The sequence below is a fragment of the Desmodus rotundus genome, chromosome 4 (genome assembly GCF_022682495.2).
Source record: "Desmodus rotundus isolate HL8 chromosome 4, HLdesRot8A.1, whole genome shotgun sequence".
Classification (NCBI taxonomy): Eukaryota; Metazoa; Chordata; class Mammalia; order Chiroptera; family Phyllostomidae; genus Desmodus; species Desmodus rotundus.
Genome location: NC_071390.1, coordinates 32,534,117 through 32,554,249, shown reverse-complemented (window position 1 = coordinate 32,554,249; position 20,133 = coordinate 32,534,117). Strand labels below are relative to the sequence as shown.

The 20,133-nt window shown below is 38.3% G+C and overlaps 1 protein-coding gene across 3 annotated transcripts in view; it reads right to left on the bottom strand.

Moving 5' to 3' along the window:
• The window catches only part of ASAH2 (N-acylsphingosine amidohydrolase 2), a 73,380-nt gene that overhangs the window by 16,489 nt on the left and 36,758 nt on the right, over positions 1–20,133 (bottom strand). For all 3 annotated transcript variants that reach the window (XM_024563426.4, XM_045197796.2, XM_053923372.1), the window contains exons 10-16: positions 17,526–17,612; positions 15,745–15,849; positions 15,528–15,609; positions 4,073–4,188; positions 2,832–2,926; positions 1,156–1,195; positions 272–367 (exon numbers count right to left, since the gene is read on the bottom strand). In XM_024563426.4, the coding sequence (XP_024419194.2) occupies positions 272–367; positions 1,156–1,195; positions 2,832–2,926; positions 4,073–4,188; positions 15,528–15,609; positions 15,745–15,849; positions 17,526–17,612 (621 nt within the window). The remainder of the gene's footprint in view (positions 1–271; positions 368–1,155; positions 1,196–2,831; positions 2,927–4,072; positions 4,189–15,527; positions 15,610–15,744; positions 15,850–17,525; positions 17,613–20,133) is intronic.

The window sequence follows — 20,133 nt, the reverse complement described above, 5'->3', positions numbered from 1 at the left end:
GGAATTCTGTATGCCACAACCCAGTGCTCCTGACAAAGTAATTTATTTCAGGGAAAGTGAAAGTCAACGAGACTAGATTTCTAGTCTGAACTTGTAAATGGTAAACCTGGAACTACAAATACAACCTCTGGCTTATCATTCTCTTATTTGTTCTAACACACAATTATCTCTCAAAAACATGATTAAGTCTAGAAAGAAAACTTGCATTTGACACAACAGTCTTAGCCAGGGTGTATTTCACCCAAATGATAAAAAAAAAGTTGTACTTTACCTGATATTCTTCATAGGTGGTAATGTAATGTGTGTATACATTGCTTAGGCCCGAAATAACCACAGTCATATTCTGCATCCCATAAGTTGCAAACTCCTGAGAGGGGGGAGAGGTAGAGCCCAGGAAAATTACTCTTCATCTTAAAGTATATTATCATCCCAGCTATACTTGACACACAATCATAGATATGAACCATTAGTGTAAGATGTGTCCCTTAACAATATTCTCCCAATGATCAAACAGAATGCAGAATGCAGACAGATCCAGAGGCCCTGGGTAAAGGTTACAGCCGTAACTCCGCACTAAGCTGGACAAGTCAATGGCTCTACGAACATCTTAATGGTTACACTGACAGATGTAGAATCTTCCTTTACTAAAATAAAGATATTTTATCAGTTTCCTAGAAAGTATAATGGGAGGTTACTAACCAAAGGCAATAGTTATTTCCAAGTCCAAAGTAATAAGATATATGTTGATTATGTCATTTTAGAACCATTTATAATACTTCCTGAGTATAAAGAAAATCATAATTATAGATAAAATACATAATCCTCAGCATGTTAGATTTTATTTAGATAAAACTATAATATATCTAGGTACTTAGGGGCTATTTACTATTTAATCCATAAAACCATTATTAAATTTTAAATTATCAATACATAAATACCAATAAAATATTTTTAACCTGACTACAGTTCCTTTCTTTATATTTTTGAATTTGTTCTTATACCATCAATATTTCATATTTACCTCTAGCCATTATTTCTAAGAAGTATAAAACTCTAGTCATTTTAGCACAGACTAATTTAAAAGGTTGATCATATGGACAGGAAATTCTTTTCACCAAATATAAATGCATAGATGTTATTTGATTTTTAACTTACTGTTTTAATTGCCTCCCGAAGTCTTCGCCCAGACATGGTCCTGAGTAAAGGAAACAGAATCATCTAAATGTTTTCCTATTTCAAATGTGTGCAAAGTACACAGAATGGCTGGTAGTAGAAGCCTAAAAGTTACCCTGGCTCATCACACAATTGTACGTTATGGAGGAACTCAAAGACAAAGCAAAGCTAAAGTTGAGCTTTTTTTCCTGACTGTCATATCTTCAAAACAAATTCTAAAATGAAAACAGATAACTTGAAGGAGGGAAAAAGAATCAATGAATATACCTGGCGAAGGATCACAAACATTTTCCATTCATTGATTCAACAAAATATATCAGTTACATTCTATGTCAATAAGAGCTAAGGTAAGTAGAGAGTGTACTATCCCTGCCTTCCAAGAACTCACATTCATTAATTTAATCCTTCCTAAAACTCTGAGCCCCGACTACACACCAGGCCCACTTCAGCAGTATGGAGCTAACATTCTAGGGAGGGAAGGTGGTCAATAAGCAAATCCAACAGTCAGATGACAGTGAGTCCTATGAAGAACACAGGGTAGAGGAGAGGGTGAAAGGGAATGGGGCCGTCATTGTGGCCATGGTGGTGGTGCCGAGCCGCTGCTGGTGCTGCAGTGAGGCGGTGGTGGTGGAAGCGGCGGTGGTGGTGGTGGAAGAGGCGCTGGGTGAAGACAATGTCATATAGTATAAGCAGAACTGGCAGCCCCGTTTGAGTTCTGAGCAGAGAACTGAAGGAATAAAAGAGTTGGTCAAGGGATTACTGGAGACTAAGTGTTTCAGGCAGAAGGAACCATTAAGTTGAGAAGTGCTAAGACAGGAGCATGCTTAATGAGTCTGGGAACTGCAGTGAAGCCGAAGTGACTGAAGGAAGGAAGGGGAGAGGGAGAGTCATATGAAATCAGACCAAAGGGCCCTGTAGGATAATGTAAGGGTTGGAGGATTTAATAGAGTGAGATGGGAAGCCAGTAGAGGGTTTTGAGCAGGACACAGCTTAACTTGTGGTTTACAGGGATTCCTCCAGCTGTGGTATTGATAAAATACCATAGAGAAGTAAGGGAGGAAGCAAGAGGGTGAGACAGGGAGAAATAATGGTGGCTTAGAGCAGAGGGGAGTTGGGGCATTGGGGAAGTAGCAGAAAGTATTGGGTAGAGCATACAGGATTTTGCTGAAGGGTTGAAAGCCGTAGAAATTGAAAAGGAGAGAATTCAGGAGTAACTAAGATTTAGGGCCTGAGCAACAGGAAAGATGAAATTGCTTCTTAATAAGATAGGAAAGACTGCCTAACGTCTTTAAACATTTGATTTAAAATATTCTTTCATGCTGCTAAAACCTAAGCTGATTGTTTTCAGCATCCGTACTTAATATTATTTCAAGTCTTTCTACTGACATCATAATTCACCACATCATTTTAATTAGAAATGATAAGTTTTCAAGTTTTTATGTTTGCTTCAAGTTACACACCAGTAACAAGCATAGAAAGATGCATTCTTCAGAGGACCCACAAAAAGAGGGTGGGAATATTTGCTAATGTTGCCAAATACAGTGCAATGAGCTACAGATGAGCCAGTACAGAACCACCTGCCCGTGATAGGGGATTCCAACAGAAATACACACCCAATAATTACATTTTTAACCACAAAATAAAAAATAAGAACTTACGTAAGCTCCCCCGGGATGGCAGTGATGGCCAAGGACCCAAGAGTAATAATCTGGACATCAACAATATCTGGGTGCCAGGGGTGAGGCTTCGACAGCTAAGAACCCAAAACACGAACACTGTGTTAGGAATATTATTACTGCTGTGGTCAAGAGATGTGTGATGATCGCAGAAGTTTCTTTACTAAAGATTTAAAATGTTTCCAGCTGGTTTTGGTGTCTTATCCTACTATCACAGATTCTGTTTCTAATTCATGACGTAACATTCAATATTCTATCTAGTCAGAACATGTGAATGTCCAATGTCAATGCCCCATTAACCTGGACTCACTTTCTCATCGATGAAGTTTTGGTGGATTTGTCTTTGTGGAACCACAATGTGCGACACAGCCAAGGATTCTCCCAGAGTACTGTGGTGACCGTCCTTACACAGAACAGACGACTAATTCCATCATTTGGAATAGCCTGCCTTGATGATTGCTCTTTTTACTCTAGTAGCACTTTAAGTTTTTAGTTACCTAGTCTTGCCTTACTTTCCAAGTTTTCTCCAAGAGAATCTATCCCTTTCCATTTTCAAATTAGTATACAATCTTCCTCTCTAATCCTTTCCTTTCCTCTCTTTCTTCTTCCTGAAGAATTTTCATTGAATATTAGAGGAGGAAAAAACCTCTCTTTAAAAATTATTTTCTATATCAGCAGGTCACATCACAAACACTGGCATTGCATTTTGGCACGTAGAACATGAAAGTCCATGTTCCAAAGGAGTATTGAGAGAATATTGCTTTAGTTAATAACATTGCTTGATTTGTGAGAAGGTTGAGACGTGAGCACATTTCTTTTGATATACACTGAGATGTTTTTCTCTGCAGAGAGTTCTGTGTGAACTCCTGTCCTGGAGATAACATAACTGAATTTTAAATAAGACAAATGTTATTCTGATTCTTCCTTTTTCAGTGTTCCAACTGTTTCAGTTATTTACCAAAAAGTCAAAGATAATTGAACAATAAACAAAGTTAAAAAAAAGATTAAAAATAACACACACACAAATTCAAAGTTAAAATATTTAATAATCATGCCAGTTATTTTTAGACTCATAGCATCTATACTTTTGATATTAAATATTTTGATGTGGGAATATCTGAATAAGACCTCCCATGCCAACAGAGGTCTACCATTCACATCCAACACTTCATACATTTAAAAAAGCAGCATGCTAATTTCACCATGATGACAAAAGGGTTTACCTCTCCAGTGTGAACAAGGACTGGCTTTGGTCTGTGACACTCTCTGATTTCATCAGATGGCTTCCCCAAGATTTGATCACGAATAGTTTCCCAGAATGGATCCGTTACCGTTGTCCCTGTTAGGAATGTTTTAATAAATATGATTCCAACCCCCTGAAAAGTGTCATCATTTTGACAAATATCGTACAATGCTCTTAGGAGTTCCAGAGATTCTATTAAGGCTGTTATTTAACGACCCCAAACAGTCTGAAAAGTAGAAGAAGCAAAAGTTCCTGTGCTTCCTAAAATAAGAGCTGTTACTTAATTACATCTTCATGTGGTTGATAGAATAAAATAATATATTTTGCTCAACATCCTTAAAGTTTTATTTCTAGTCCTCTTCTGCATTTAAAATAAAAATAATATGATGTAATTAACTGTAGATTTCCCATTTTGAAAACTAAAAATGATACCTACAACTTCAAGTACCAGTTGTTTTTGGCTTGTGGTCATTGAAAGCACCTCTCTCGAATCCCCACTTAATTATCTGTACACACACACAATCAGTAAAAAGCAAAAAGCCAGCCTAAAGTCCATAGTACAGGGAAAAGTTATGTTGACTACAAAACCTATAAACTTAGATTCCATAATCCATTTGGGACACACAACAAGTTACAAACACATGTGGACCTAATGAAAGAGCATCCAAAGTACATAAACCAAACTGACAGAAAGGAAAGGAGAAAGAGAATCAATAATAACAGTTGGAACTTCAAGAATCCCCTGTCAGTAACAGATGGAACAACTAGTCAGAAGATCAATAGGGGAGTAGAAAACTTGAGCAGCACTAGAAGCCACCTAGGCCTAGCAGGTACCTACCGATAACTGTATCCAACAACATAATATACAGTCTTCTAAGTGCACATGAAACATTATCGAGGATAGACCATATGCTGGCCGTAAAACAAAGCTCAGTAAGTTTTAAAGCAGATAAATAACACAAAGTATGTTTTCTAACCTCAGTGTAATGAAATTAGAAATAAATAACAGAAGGATATTTGGGAAACTCACAAATATGTGGAAATTAAACAACATAATCATAAATAGCTAATAACCAAGGAATAAATCAAAAGAAAATATAAAAAATACTCTCAATACTTTCAGATGAATGCAAATGAAGACAATATACCAAAACCTTATGGGATGCAATAAAATAGCACTGAGAGGGAAATTTATAGCTTTAAATACCCACACTAAGAAAGGAGAATGACAACAGCAAGATGCAAGAGTAGAAAATACTGGCCTTTGCCCTCCCCCCAATAAAAAGACAACAATTAGACAGCTATCCACAGATGAAAATAGCCCTGGGAGGGCTCAAGAGTCCAACTAAGAACCTATAGCCATGCAGTGGAGCAAAACATCAGACTAGCTACATAGAAAGAATCACTGGCAAGATTAGCATGGCCCAGACATCTGAAGACAGCTAAGAACAAAGAGGAAGGGCCCATGCTATCAGTGTCAGCCACACAGCAGGTGCCATCACGGAGTTCAGAGCCCTGCTCTGTGGAGGACCCAAGCCATCCCTGCTGCTGAACGTCGCAACAGACTCCCAGCACTTTTCACAGCAGAGGACCCTGTTGTGTTCTTTGGCACAGACCCCAGCAGCCTGCTCCACAGAGGACACCAGCAGCTTTTATGACTGAAGTAACCAGAGGCCGTCACCATCATGGGCCCTGAGGGAGAGAGATGCTCTGGTACCTCCCTCATAAGGAACTGCTATTGTGCTGCCCTGGGACCAAGGCTGTCAGCCCCCACTCCAAACTCCATACATGCCTTTGACCCCAGAGCCCAGGCTGCTTCACATACATCCTTGTTTTAGACCCCCACATTGACCTCACTGTGCTCCAGACTGCAAATCTGCAGCTACTCTACATGCACCTGCATCTCCTCTACATGCACCTGCATCTCAGATGCTGCAGCCACCACCACACCACCACCATGCACTATTCATTGTCGTGGACCACAGAGCCACTGTCCTCTGCAAGTACATGTGCTCCAGTCCCCAGCTCTGTGGCTGTTCCACGTGTGCACACACCTAAGGCACAGAATTACTATTACTGATGGCAAATCAGTGCCCTAGACCCCAGAGCTGCTCTTGCCCCATGAATACACATGCTCCAGATCTCAGGTCTGTCATTATTCCATGGGTGCCCAAGCATCAGACATCAGTGCCACCACCACTGTGAGGGCATGTGCAAGCCAAACCTAGCACCAACAGAGATACTTTGGACATGACATCCCTCATGGGAGAAAAAGAGATGAGGAGTTCCCAGCACTATTCATGGCAGTTGCAGATGCCCATAAGCTTGGCCTGTGAGGACCCATGCAATCTTCAGCAATACTGACCTAAGCTGACAGAGCTACATGGAGATTATGTCACTCATATGGCATACTCTGGAGCTAGAACTGAAACAGCTCACCCAGCCACAGGTGAAGGCCTTTTCCCACCAGAACCAGCCTGTAAAGCCTGGAAGAGGTAACTGCTCCAACAAATACACAGACAAATCACAAGGTTGCAAGAATAACAAAAGGAAACATGACATCTACAAAGGAACATAATAATTTCCCAACAGCCACCCCCAAAGAAGTGGAGAGCTGCAAATTGCCAGGGAATTCAAGGTAATTGTTTTAAAGAAGCCCAGCAAGCTACAAGAGAACACAGATAGACAACTTAACAAAGTCGGGGAAAATAATTTATGAACAAAATGAGTTCAACAGAAAGACAGAAAGTATTTTAAAAAAAGAACTAAACAAAAATTCTGGAGCTGAAGCACACAATGAATGAAATGAACAATACAATAAAGAGTATTAACAGCAGATTTGATCAAGCAGAATCTGTCAGCTCAAAGACAAGTCGTTTAAAATTATCTAATCAGAGGAAAAAAAGGAATGAAAAGAGTTAAGAGAGCCTATATGAATTATTGGACATTAAAGGCTAAAGGAAGTTCTTCAACCTGAAATGCAAAAATGCTTTCAGTACATAAGAGATATGAAAGTATAAAACTCACTGGAAAGGTAAGTACACAGTCAAATTTAGAATAATATTGTAATGGTGGTATGTAAATCACTTAACTCTGGCATGAAAGTTAAAAGACAAAAAGGCATTAGAAATAACTAAGAGTACAATAATTTATTAATGGGTACACAATATTGAAAAGATATAAATTATGACATTAAAACATAAAAAAATGGAGAGAGAAGGCAAAAGGGTAGTTTTTTATGCGATTGAAGTTAAATTATCAGCCTACAATATAAGATGTTTTCCATAAGCTTCATGATAACTAAAAATTAAATACCTATAGTAAACAAAAGATAAAGAAATTATACCACTATTAAAAATCATAATATCACAAAGGAAGACAAAAAGGGATAAAGAAAGGAACAAGGGAACTACAAAACTGCCAGAAAATGACTAATAAGATGGCACTAGTAAGTCCTCACCTATAAATAACTACTTTCAATGGAAATAAATTCTCCATACAAATGATAGAGTGATTGGATGGATAATAGACAAGACCCAACTAATGGCAGTATGTCCTCCTGTCTAATCAGTATCCCCCTCCCCCAATTAAAATAAAAAGTCCCATGTAGAGCAATTAAGCAAGAAAAAGATACAAAAGACATCCAAATTGGAAAGGAAGAAGGAAAATGGTCAGACAGAGAAAGATAAATACTATATGTTCTCATTTATATGTGGTATCCATAAAACCCAAACTCATAGAGAGGAGAGTAAAATTGTGGTTGTCAGGGGCTGGGGAGTAAGGGGAATGGGAAAATTTTGTGCAAAGGGTACAAACTTCTAGCTATAAGATAAATGAGTTCTGGGAATCTAACATAAAGCATTATGACTATAATTACCAACACTACTTAAATATTTGAAAGTCATTAAGAGAATAGATCTTACATGTTATCACAACAACGATAAGGTAATGATGTGAGAGGATGGAGGTGTTTAACCTTATTGTGGTAATCATTTTACAATATATATGTGTAATGATCATCATAGTATATACCTTAAATATGCATATATGTCAAAAATATATCGATAAAGATAAAAAAGAAACCTCATAGTCAAACTGATGGAAACCAAAAATTAAAAGAGAAACCTTGAAAGAAGCTGAAGGAAGACTTAAATACCCAGGGATTTCTAATCAGAAACCACCAGATGATACAATAACATCTTTAAAGAAAGAAACTATCAACTAAGAATTCTATATTGAGAGAATATCCTTCAGGAATGAGGCAAAATAAAAACATTCTCAAATGAAGGACAATTGGGAGAATTGGTAACTAGCAGACTTGCTCTTAAGGAACCGACATTCTTCAGGCTAAAAGGAAATATTATTATATAGACAAATCTAAGATGAAAAAGAGCAATGAAAGTGGTAAATATGTAGTAAATGTAAAAGACCATATTCTTGAAAATACATATTACTATTGAAAGTGGATATCAAAATATCTGTTGTGGTTTTTAATGCATGCAAATGTAATACACATGAATATTAAAACATAAAGAGAAGAGGGGAAACCAAAAGTTTCTGAGAGGACAAGATTAGTTTTTAGTCTGTACTAATTTTACATCGGTTAAACCGTAACTGTAAGAAAAGTAACTAGACTTCTGGTCAAGATGGAGACGTAAGTAAACACGCTTCACCTTCTCACCCAACTACAGAGAAAGTTACAACTATACCTCAAAACAAATAACACCCAAAACTATCAGAAAATCAAGCTGTATGGAAGGAAGTCCAACAACCAAGGATTTAAAGAAGCCACATTCAACCAGGCAGGTAGGAGGCGTGGAAACATATAGACAGGCAGAGAGATGCGAAGACCCAGTGTGGCCAGAGAGACGGGAAAACAGGCAGCCCTTCATTCACATGAGGTAGATAAAAATAGGAAGGGATACCTCAGAAGCAAAAAATCCCAGCCCCAGGCCAGACCACACAGCCCAGGGTTCCAACACCAGGAAGATAAATCCCCATAATTTCTGGCTGTAAAAAGCAGAGGGGGTCTGGGTGGCAGAAGAAATTGCCAGATTACCAGGAGACTCCTCTTAAAAGGCCCACATGGACTTAGGACTTACACAGACTCACCCCCCTCTGGGATTCAGCACCACGGCAACAGCTGGAAAGGCAACAATCACATATGGGGGGTAAGTGAAGTGACTGGAAACAGGGTGAGTGCCAGGCAAACCTCCAGAAGCCAGGCAGTGGCACCATCCCCTCTCTGAGCCCTCCCCCTACACAGAGCCACAAAGCAGTGAAGCGGGTCTCCCCACTCTGGCAATTACCTAAGACTCCATGCCACACAATTTACAAGTGCCTTTTCTATAACAGGTCACACTGCTAAGACAGGGAGTCAAAGTAGTTCTACCTAATACACAGGAACAAATACAGAAAGGTTGCCAAATTGAGGAGACAAAGAAATATGGCCCAAATGAAAGAACAGAACAAACCCCCAGAAAAAAAAAAACTAAACAACACAGAGATAACCAACCTAACAGTTCAAAACATTGGTTATCAGGATGCTCAAAGAACTCACTGAGTATGGCAACAGCATAAAAAAGACCCAGGAAGAAATGAAGGTTACTTATTACTCTGCAATAAAGAAAAATCTGCAGGAGTGTCCAACCTGAGACCCATGGGCCACATGCAGCTCAGGATGGCTATGAATGTGATCCAGCATAAAGTCATAAATTTAAGTAGAACATTATGAGACTTTGTTGTGATTACATTTTACAATGTATTTAATGTGTGGCCCCAGACAACTCTTCTTCCAGTATAGCCCAGAGATGCCAAAAGTTTGAACATCTCTGCAGATTCTACAGGGAACCAACAATGGAGATGATGATATCAATATTCAAATCAATAAATTGGAACATAAGGAAGAAATAAGCATTCAACCACCACAGCAAGAAGAAAAAGAATTCAAAAAAAAGAGGAGCCTCTGGGACATCTCCAAACATACCTCCAAATCATAGGGATGCCAGAAGGAGAAAAGGAAGAGTATGAAATCAAAAATTTATTTGAAAAAATAATGAAAGAGAACTTCCCTAATTTGGTGAAGAAACTAGACATACAAGTCCAGGAAGCCTAGAGAGTCCCAAACAAGTTGGACACAAAGAGGACCACACCAAGACACATCATAATTAAAATGCCAAAGGTTACAGATAAAGAATCTTAAAAGCAGCAAGAATAAAGAAGAGAGTTACCTACAAAGGAGTTCCCATAAGAATGTCAGCTGATTTCTCAAAAGAAAATTTTCAGACAAGAAGGGACTGGCAAGTCACATTCAAAGTGATGAAAAGGAAGGACCTACAACCTAGAGTACTCTATCCAGCAAAGGTATCATGTAGAATGGAAGGGCAGATAAAGTGCTTCCCAGACAAGGTAAAGCTAAATGAGTTCCTCATTACCAAGCCATTATTACATAAAATATTAAGGAAACTTACTTAAGAAAAAGATGAAGATCAAAATTATGAACATTAAAACGGCAACAAACTCACAATTATCAACAACTGAATCTAAAAACCAAACTAAGCAAACAACCAAAACAAGAACAGAATCATAGATATAGAGATCATTAGAAAGGTTATCAGTCGGGAGGGGGAAAGGGGAGAATGGGGGGAAAGGTGCAGGGATTAAGAAGCATAATTAGAGGTACAAAACAGACAGAGGGATGTTAAGAATAATATAGGAGATGGAGAAGCCAAAGAAGTCACATGTATGACCCATGGACATGAACTAAGTGTGGGGGTATTGCTGGAGGGAATGGAGGTACAGGATGGAGGGGGCAAAAGGAGAAAAAATGGTACTACTGTAATAACATAATCAATAAAATATATTTAAAAAAAGAAAAGTAATTAACCTATGGGGAAACTGCATCTTCATTACCTCAAATGTATAATTTGAGTCTTAATGTTTCTATGATTAAAAACAACTATACTTTTTCCAACAGATGATGGAACTGAATTAACAGTGAAATATTTAGTTAACAATGTTTAATTATTCATTGACAAAGAAAAGATCAACAAACTGGACAAATTTTAGCTAGACTAAGCAAGATAAAAAGAGAAAAGACTCAAATTACTAGAATCAGAAATGAGAGAACACTTCACTTCTGGCCTTGGTGAAATAAAGAGGATCTGAATACTGTGAGTAATTATATGCCAATAAATTAGAAAACTTTGGTAAAATTAACATATTTCTAGAAAGACAAAAATTGTTAAAACTGACTTAAGAACATATAGTCTCCCTAGGTGGGTAAAAAGTAAAGAGACTGAGTTAAAAACTACCCCCAAAGAATTGCTCAGCTCAGGTGATGTCACTGCTGAATTCAACAAACATCTAAAGAAGAATAAATAGCAGCTCTTCAAAAACTCTTCCAAAAACGTAAAAGAGGGAATACTTCCCAACTCATTGTATGATGCCAATATTACCTTGATACAAAAGCAGACAAAGATATAACAAGAAAATAAAACTATAAATCAATATAGATTACAAATATGTACGCAAAAATCTACAACAAAATACTGGCAAATTGAACCCAGAAATATATAAAAAGAATTATATACCATGACTAACTGTGACTTATCCCAGAAATACAAGATTGGTTTAACATCCAAAAATTTATGAATGTAATAAATCATTAAATAAAAAACAAAAATCAAATGATCATCCCAATAGATACAGGAGAAGCATTTGACAAAAATCCAATTCCATTTCATGATAACACTCAACAAAATAGATACAGAAAGGGATGTCTTCAACTTGAAAGAAAAAACCTCACAGCCTATGTCACAATGATGAATGACTGATTGTTCTACTATCAGAAACAATGCGAAGATGTTCACCCTCACCACTTCTAGTCAACATTGGAGTGGAGATTGTAGCCAGGGTAATTAGGCAAGACAAAGAAACTAAAAGCATCTAGATTTTAAAGGAACAATTAAAACTATTTCTATTTGCAGATTACATGATCTTATATATTGAAAACCCTAAGTAATCCACTAAAAAATTATTAAAACTAATAATCCAGTTCAGCAAGGTCATAGGATATAAGATCAATATGCAAAATCAATTGCATTTCTATACACCTTCAATGAACAATCCACAAATAAAATTAATAAACAATTTGATTTATAATAACATCAAAAAGAAAAATAATTAGAAATAAAATAAAAGAAGTGTAAAATTTATACACTGAAAACTACACAATACTGTTGAAAAATTAAAGATCTAAATAAATGAAAAACATTTATATTTAGGGATTATAAGACTTAAAATTGTTAAGGTTACAATCCCCCAATTAAATCTACAGATTCAATGCAGTCTCTATCAGAATCTCAGCTTACTTCTTTTTAGAAATTGAGAATTGGATTTCAAAATTCATATGGAATTGCAGAGGACTCAGAATAGTCAAAACAATCTGAGAGGAACAAAAAGTAGAACTCACATGTCCTGGCTTCAAAATTTGCTACAAAGCAACAGTAATGAAGAAAGGGTAGTACTAGTACAGGAAAGATATACAAGTCAACAGAACAGAACTGGGAATCCAGGAATAAAACCATGTGTCTGTGGTCAATTGATTTTCAATGAGCATACCAAGACTTATTACTTATTTATCAATAGGTAAATACAACGGTCTTTCCAGGAATAATGCTGGGATAGCTAGATAGCCACAAGCAAAAGAATGAGGTCTGACCTTCACCTCAAATCACCTGTGAAAGTTAACTCAAAAATGATCAAACACTTAAATATAAGAGCTAAAACTATAAAACTCTTAGAAAGGAAAAGTGGTATGTCTTCAGGACATTGGATTTGGCAAAAGATTCTTAGATATGATACCAGCAGCATGAGTAACAAAAGAAAAAATAGACCATTTGACTTCATCAATATTGAAAACTTTTGTGCTTCAAAGGACACAATCAAAAAGTGAAAGCAAAATCATAGGATAGGAGAAAATACTTGTAAATCATATATCTGACAAAGTATTTTCATACAGAATATGTAAAGGACTCTTACAATTCAATAATAAAAAGACAAATAGCCAATTTAAAAATGAGAAAAACATATGCACAGACATTTTCCAAGAAATATATACAAACAGCCAATAAACACATGACAAGACACTAAGCATAATGAATCATTAGGGAAATACAAATCCCAACCACGAGGAGATGCCAATCCACACCCAATAGGGTGAGTACAGTCAAAAAGCCACCAATAAATCAAACAGCAGGTATTGTGGAGAAAAGGGAACCCTTGTGCACTGTTGGTGGGAATGCAGACTGGTGCAGCCACTGTGGAAAGCAGTATGGTATTACTTCAAAAAATTAAAAATGGAACTGCCTTATGACCTAGGGATTCAACTTCTGGGAATCTATCTGAAAAAACCTGAAACTCTAATTCAAAAGAATATAGGCACCCCAATATTCATTGCAGCATTATTTCCAATAGCCAAGACTCGGAAGCAGCCCAAGTGTCCATCAGTAGATGAGTGGATTAAAAAGCTGTGGTACATTGCATAATAGAATACTATTCAGCTGTAAAAAAACAGGAAATCTTGTGACAGCATGGATGGACCTGGAGAGTATTATGCTAAGTGAAATAAGCCAGTCAGCGAAAGACAAGTACCATATGATTTCACTCATAGGTGGAATCTAATGAACAAAATAAACTAACAAACAAAATAGAAACAGACTCATAGACACAGAGAACAGACTGACAGGTGTCAGAGGGGAGGGGGGTTGGGAGCTGGGTGAAAAGGTGAAGAGATAAAGTAAAAAAAAAAAGTCCGAGAGTAACAGGTATTGATGAGGATGTGGAGAAATCAGAACCCTCAAAACACTGGCTGGAGCGCTGGCTAGTGTGGCTCAATGGATTTGAGTGCTGGCCTGAGAATCAAAGGGTCACTGGTTCCATTCCCAGTCAGGGCACATGCCTGGGTTGCAGGCCAGGTCCCCAGTAGGGGACACACAAGAAGCAACCGCAAATGGATGTTTGTCTCCCTCTTTCTCCCTCCTTTCTCCTCTCTAAAAATAAATAAAATATATATTTTTTAATTGGCTGGAAACGAAAAATAGCACAGTCATTTTGGAAATAGTCTCACATGATTAAACAAAGTCACCATATGATCTGGCAATTTCACCTTTAGGTATATATTCAAGAGGCAAAATGAAATCATATGCCCACACAAAAGCTTACACATGAACATTTATACCTGCATAAGTCACAAAAGCCAAAAAGTGGAACAACCCAAATGTCCATCGGCCAGGGAATGCATAAACAAAACCTGGTAAAACCATGTAGTGAAATGCTCAGTCACAAAAAAAGGAAGGAAGTAGTGATGCATGGCACAACATAGAAGAACCTTGAAACCACGACGTGAAATGAAAAAGGGCAACACAACGTGCTACGTAGTTTATGATTCCATTTATAGGAAATGTCCAAAATAAGAAAATATAGAGACAGAAAGATTAGTGGTTACTTAGGTCTGGGAGACTTGGGGACTAGGGGCTTGTAATAGCTAAAGAGCACAGGGTTCCTTTCTAGGTATTGAAGATGTTCTAAAATCAACCGTGGTGATGGTCGCACATATCTGTGAATATATTAAACACCACTGAACTGTAATATTTTCCATGGGTACACTGTATGGCATGTGAATTATACCTCAATAAAGCTATTAAAAATTATTGTTTTAGGAAATTAGAGCCAAGTGAATGAAATATTATGAGGAAAGATGGTGCCAAATATATCCAATTGTAACTGTATTAATTAATGTTTTAATTAATGGTTCCAAAGTATATATACATAAAAGATGAGAATGAAATAAGCCATACTGTTTCCTATAGGTGATATTCCTTCTTTTATTTTTTACTTTCTCTACTCTACAATCATTATCATTACTGTAATAATAAGGATAAAATTATAAAACCTAAAATAATCAGTTGTAAATTTGTGGAAATACATACAGAAAGAGGACCTGGGACCACATGCATTAGGCTCCTGAAGGCCTTTGCCCTCTGCCCTGAGGAGTTTGGGCTTCAATAAAGGAATAAGGAAAAGAGAGACACTAGTTAACAAGTTGGAAGAGCCGACTCATATTGTTGAACAGGGACAAGTCCCCTCTGCACCCCCAACTCCAGCCCTGCCCAAGGACGATCTAAAAGTACTCATCCGTACACTAAAATGCACAGAGAAGTTGGCTCTGATTCTGTTTAAATCAGCGGAAAGCTGAGTTACCAAAGACACCCGTGCCTGGGAGATCTAGCTGTCATGCGCAAACCTGGAATATCTGCACACCCCAGAATTTAGAAATAAAGTAGAAATTCTATTGGCTACAAGTAAACTCTCTTAGGAGACACAACCTTGCAGTTTCAGAACCTGGAACCAGAGTTCATTAGACTGCACCTCACCCTGCGTAAAATTGAAGGTCCCAGCTCCATCGATGGTGCCAGCTGCGAAACTGTAGCCCAGGGCTGGTTTACATGTTTTCACCTAAAGGAAAGTTTTGAAAAACAAAATGAAAACAAGGAAAGAAAAAAAGAAACAGAAGTTAAACGTCCACTAACAATGAGATCAGCCCAGAGCTTTCCTGTTGTAGCATAAACAATGTGACTCAGCGACACTTACTGCGTGCGTGGAATTGAGCAAGACGGTAACATCCGTCATGTTCACCCACTGGTGAGCTGAAATCACTGGTCCAGTTAACTCCTGGGAGGCCAAGGCATACAGCTCCTAGAAAACACACAATGACTAACTGTTATGAGCAAAAAGCTAAAATGGATACTACCCCTGTACCCAATAAACACCAATTTGGAAAAGGATCTGTCCTCTCAGTTTGGTTTTGCTGGCTGCTTAGAAATAGCCACTGCCGTGTGGGTCTCTCTACCAACTGTTGCTTCCCCGACGACTGAAGGCCCTGGATGGCTGACTTGTGTCTATTCCCCCAAGATGAAAGAGCAGTGATACAGGATGTGGCACCAAAAGCCCCAGGCTCACTTGAAAGGCAGTCAAAAAAAAAAATTAAGATTAGAAGTAAGAGGGCCAAATTACTTTCTTTGCCAGAACAAGCAGGATCATCAGGCATTCTCAGAATCCTTGAGACCTCCTGCGGGGCTGGGGCCAGAGGCTGGCTTGAGAGACATCAGGCCCCACTTAATCTGCATAAGCTCCCCTAACACCCCACCCACTCTTTGATGACCCTTTTTTGTTCAATTTGGTTGATTTATGTGAGTCAAAACATGTTTCAAAGTATTTGTTTGTATGATCTGTCATACAATATAGCCAAATCCTGCCTCCGCACAAGTCCCTTTGCCTGACACACAACTCATTTCTACGCAGTCTCCGTCCCTGATTCAGCATCCACCTGGGAGCTCTCAAGCCAAGGGACGCCAGCTGCAGCCTGCCTCCCCTGATAAGAGGGAGGTTGTGCCTTGCTGAGAAAAGAATGCAGAATGTGGGACAAATCTCTACGGCTCCCAGGCCCAGAAAGGTAACAAAATTTCTGCGACCAAATTGTGTCACAGGTGCACTCCCTAAATAGAATCTGTTAATTGAGAGCAATCCACTGATAATACCACAGTAATTAAAAAGAAACCACAGCAATTAGGGCTGGCTAGTGTCTGATGTTCTAAAAGGTGCTTTTGTTCTTCCTTAATAGCTCCTGAAACATTTTGCAGCCCTTGGAACAAAATATTTACCTACCCACATACACTCAACTGTGTGTGCACAACAAAGGTGTACTCAGCTATAAAAAGGAAGGGATTTAACTATCTTTATCAGAGATATCTCAGCTGTCCACCTCATCCTTTGTCTTTCCAATCAGAAATCTGTCTCCATAGAAGCTGACACATAACAAGGAACAAAATGGAAGATAAAATTTAGCAGAGGGAGGAGGGCAGAGTAAATCAGCAATCTCACTGGAGATGAGTTCTAGAACTTACTTGAATCCAAATTGCAAGAGGGTGAGCTGTGCTGCTCAGCTTTGCCTCCTTGCTGAAGGAAAAGTTAAGAAGTGGCTAGGGGATTTGGCAGGCAAAGCCCTGACTGACTTCCAAGATTCTGGAAGTCTGGTCATGTCTGATAGCACATGAGTTGAAAACCCTACAGTCTGTCTATCACCTCACTGTCCAAAGCAACCACTGTGGCTGAAGTAAAATGTCTTCCCAATGACTTGGTTTTAATTGTACTTCCTGTGAGCAGTTGGACGGAACAGTCGGAGAGATTCCTGTGTGGCTTATGAAGGCAACCTTCCTAACTGCCACATAACAGCATCCCGTCTTCCAGAGTCCTTGGTGCAGCTTGAGCTCTTGTTGTCTTCCTTACAATCATCAACTTCCTAATGAACAACGTTGGTAGATTTTCAAGAGCAACTTTAAATGAAGATGAAAGAGGCGGGATGCCCAGCTTACCTTTGCTTTCTGATACAGGGTCCGTCCTATGATCTGCGTGCTGTCGAGCATGTCCTGTCCAGGCCCCATGGCCATGCACGTGGTTGACTGGAACAAAGCGAGGCATGATATGTTGCTCTTAGCGGAAAAGGCAATTATTTTAAGAAATGCAAAATTACAAGTGAACCTAAGTAAATACATTTTTAAGACACATTCTAGCATTTCTTTTCGGATAGTCTCTCAATTTAAACATTATGAACAACAAAATCATTCATTGAATTGGAGTAGCGAATATCTTTAGAAATCATCTATTCCAGCACCTGCTTTTAAAAATAAAGAAAATAAGGCTCAGGTGTGTGAGAGGATTTGCCGAAGACTATACAGGTAGCTGAGACCTAAAGCCATGTGTCTCCACTCGCTGCACAAGTCTGCTTGCTTGTTCCTGCCTGTGCTTCTTGCTCATGATCACCTTAAACTGAAATTCAATTAAAAGTATATTGGAAGAACTAGCTGACCCTTGGGGGGAAAACCAGTAAATAAAGCTGACTCTTTACCTTATTTCTTACATCAGAAAATGTTTAGATTAATTAGATATTTAAATATTATACATGAAACCAGAAGTATTAAAATTATGAGTGAATATATTTTAAAGTCTGAAGAGTATGGAAGACTCTTCTAAAATTCTATAGAACAGGCTTAATAAATCTGACAACTTAAACACTGTAAACATTCATATGGAAAACCAAAACATAAGTAAGGCTGGAAGACAACTGGCAAGTGTGGGAGGAGGGGATTGCACTATTTATGACACACTAAGCCTTTAAAATATTAGGAACTTTAAAGTCAGTAAGAAAAGGTATCTTTATTCATACCTTTTGATTTATCCATACTGAGTTATCTCTTATTTGTAGTAAAAAACATCCTATATGTATATCAAAATCATCACATTGTAACCTTAAAATTAAACAATGTCATGTGTAAATTATATCTGAATAAAGCTGGGAAAACATAAAAGTAAAAAAATCATCAAAATGGGTACATGATGAAATACAGGTGAAAAGGTAACACAAAAAAGAAATGTAAATATCCATTCAACATAAAAATACGTTCAATCTCACAAATAGCCAAATATAAGTTTAAGCTGCGAAGAGAGCTCTGCACTTTGTGTTGGTAACAGTGGAAAGGCTGACAGTCCTGGTGTTGGTGAGAGATTGGGGACACTGTCCCTGGGGCTCTGTGGGTGGAAATGTGACTGAGGGAGCATTCGGGCAAGGCATAGCATGTGTTGGGGCTCTGCTTTGAAAGCAAACTCACTTTTAAGAATTTGGCCTAAGACGAAACTGTTACTCATGTAAAAACATGTACAACAAGCAGAATGACCATAGCATGCTTATATGAAGGAAAAAAAGGAGGGGGAAGACTGTGAAGGAAGAAAGGTGGCAGGGAAAGAAAATATTCATCTGCAGGGGACTGGTTAACTTAAACCAGTACCTAAACCTGAAAATTACAGAGTGATTTTAAATGATGTTTTAAAGTATATTTGCTGGACATAAGGAAGCAGGTTATACACTAAAATTACATGATCCACTTATATAAAATTTTACACGTATGTGATGGATGCATAAAAAGTTATCTGGGAAGAAGCTCATTAAAATTTCAACTGGCTAATTGTGGGGTAAGAGGGTGCTCCTTTACATAGTTTTATTTTTCTGAAATTTTACAAATTGTTTGCATTTATAACAAACATATGTCTATTCCTAAAAAAATATTAGAGTATTTTTTTAAAGAAACCACATTAAAGCAGAACACATGGCAACTTTTGCCACATTTCCCTCTTTCTCCTTCTTATGTGTATCCTGACTTTGTTCAGAAAGCCACCGCCCCTCGCAGCCAGTGATCCCATTCCTAGTTCATGATTAGTCTTAATGCATCATGGCCATGCCCTGCACCTTGCTGAAGATCGGTCAGGAACTCCAGATGAAGCCATTCTGGAACGTACCATTCCCCAGCCAGTGTTTTGGTCCAGGGATGGACATATGACATAAACGGACCCAATCAGATAGGAGAGAATTTTTCCATCTTGCAAACACGCTGGAAGCGAATGCAATGCATGGAAGGGAGCAGAGAAAAACAGAATTCTATTGAGGAAGGGGCATGATTTTATGGTCATTTTTTTCTGGTTATAAAGTAAACTATGCTCATTGTAGGAAAAAAATGTATACATAGAAAAATAATAAATAAAAATAACTAGAATAAAACTTACTTATAATAGTACCAAAAAGAGAAAAACAGAAAAAAATAGGGGGAAGATGGCGGCAACATAGGTGGGAGCGGAGTCCACTTCCCCTCAACGCCAGGGAAATACCTAGCTGATCTGAGGAGCAGAGCGAACAGCCAACAGTATTCCAGCATATACGAAGATTAGAGACCAAAGATAGAGGACACTGAAAGATCTGACGGTAAGAAGAGTGCTGAAGGACAATAAGGTCCACGGGACCCAGGACCGCGCGGTACAAGGGCGGCAGAAGCGCCAGCCCTGGCGCAGGGGCGGCTGCAGGAGTCTTGGGAGAGGGCCAGGCTGCGCTGTGAGCAGCCAGGTGCTTGATTAGACCAGGGGGGCTTGAAAAGG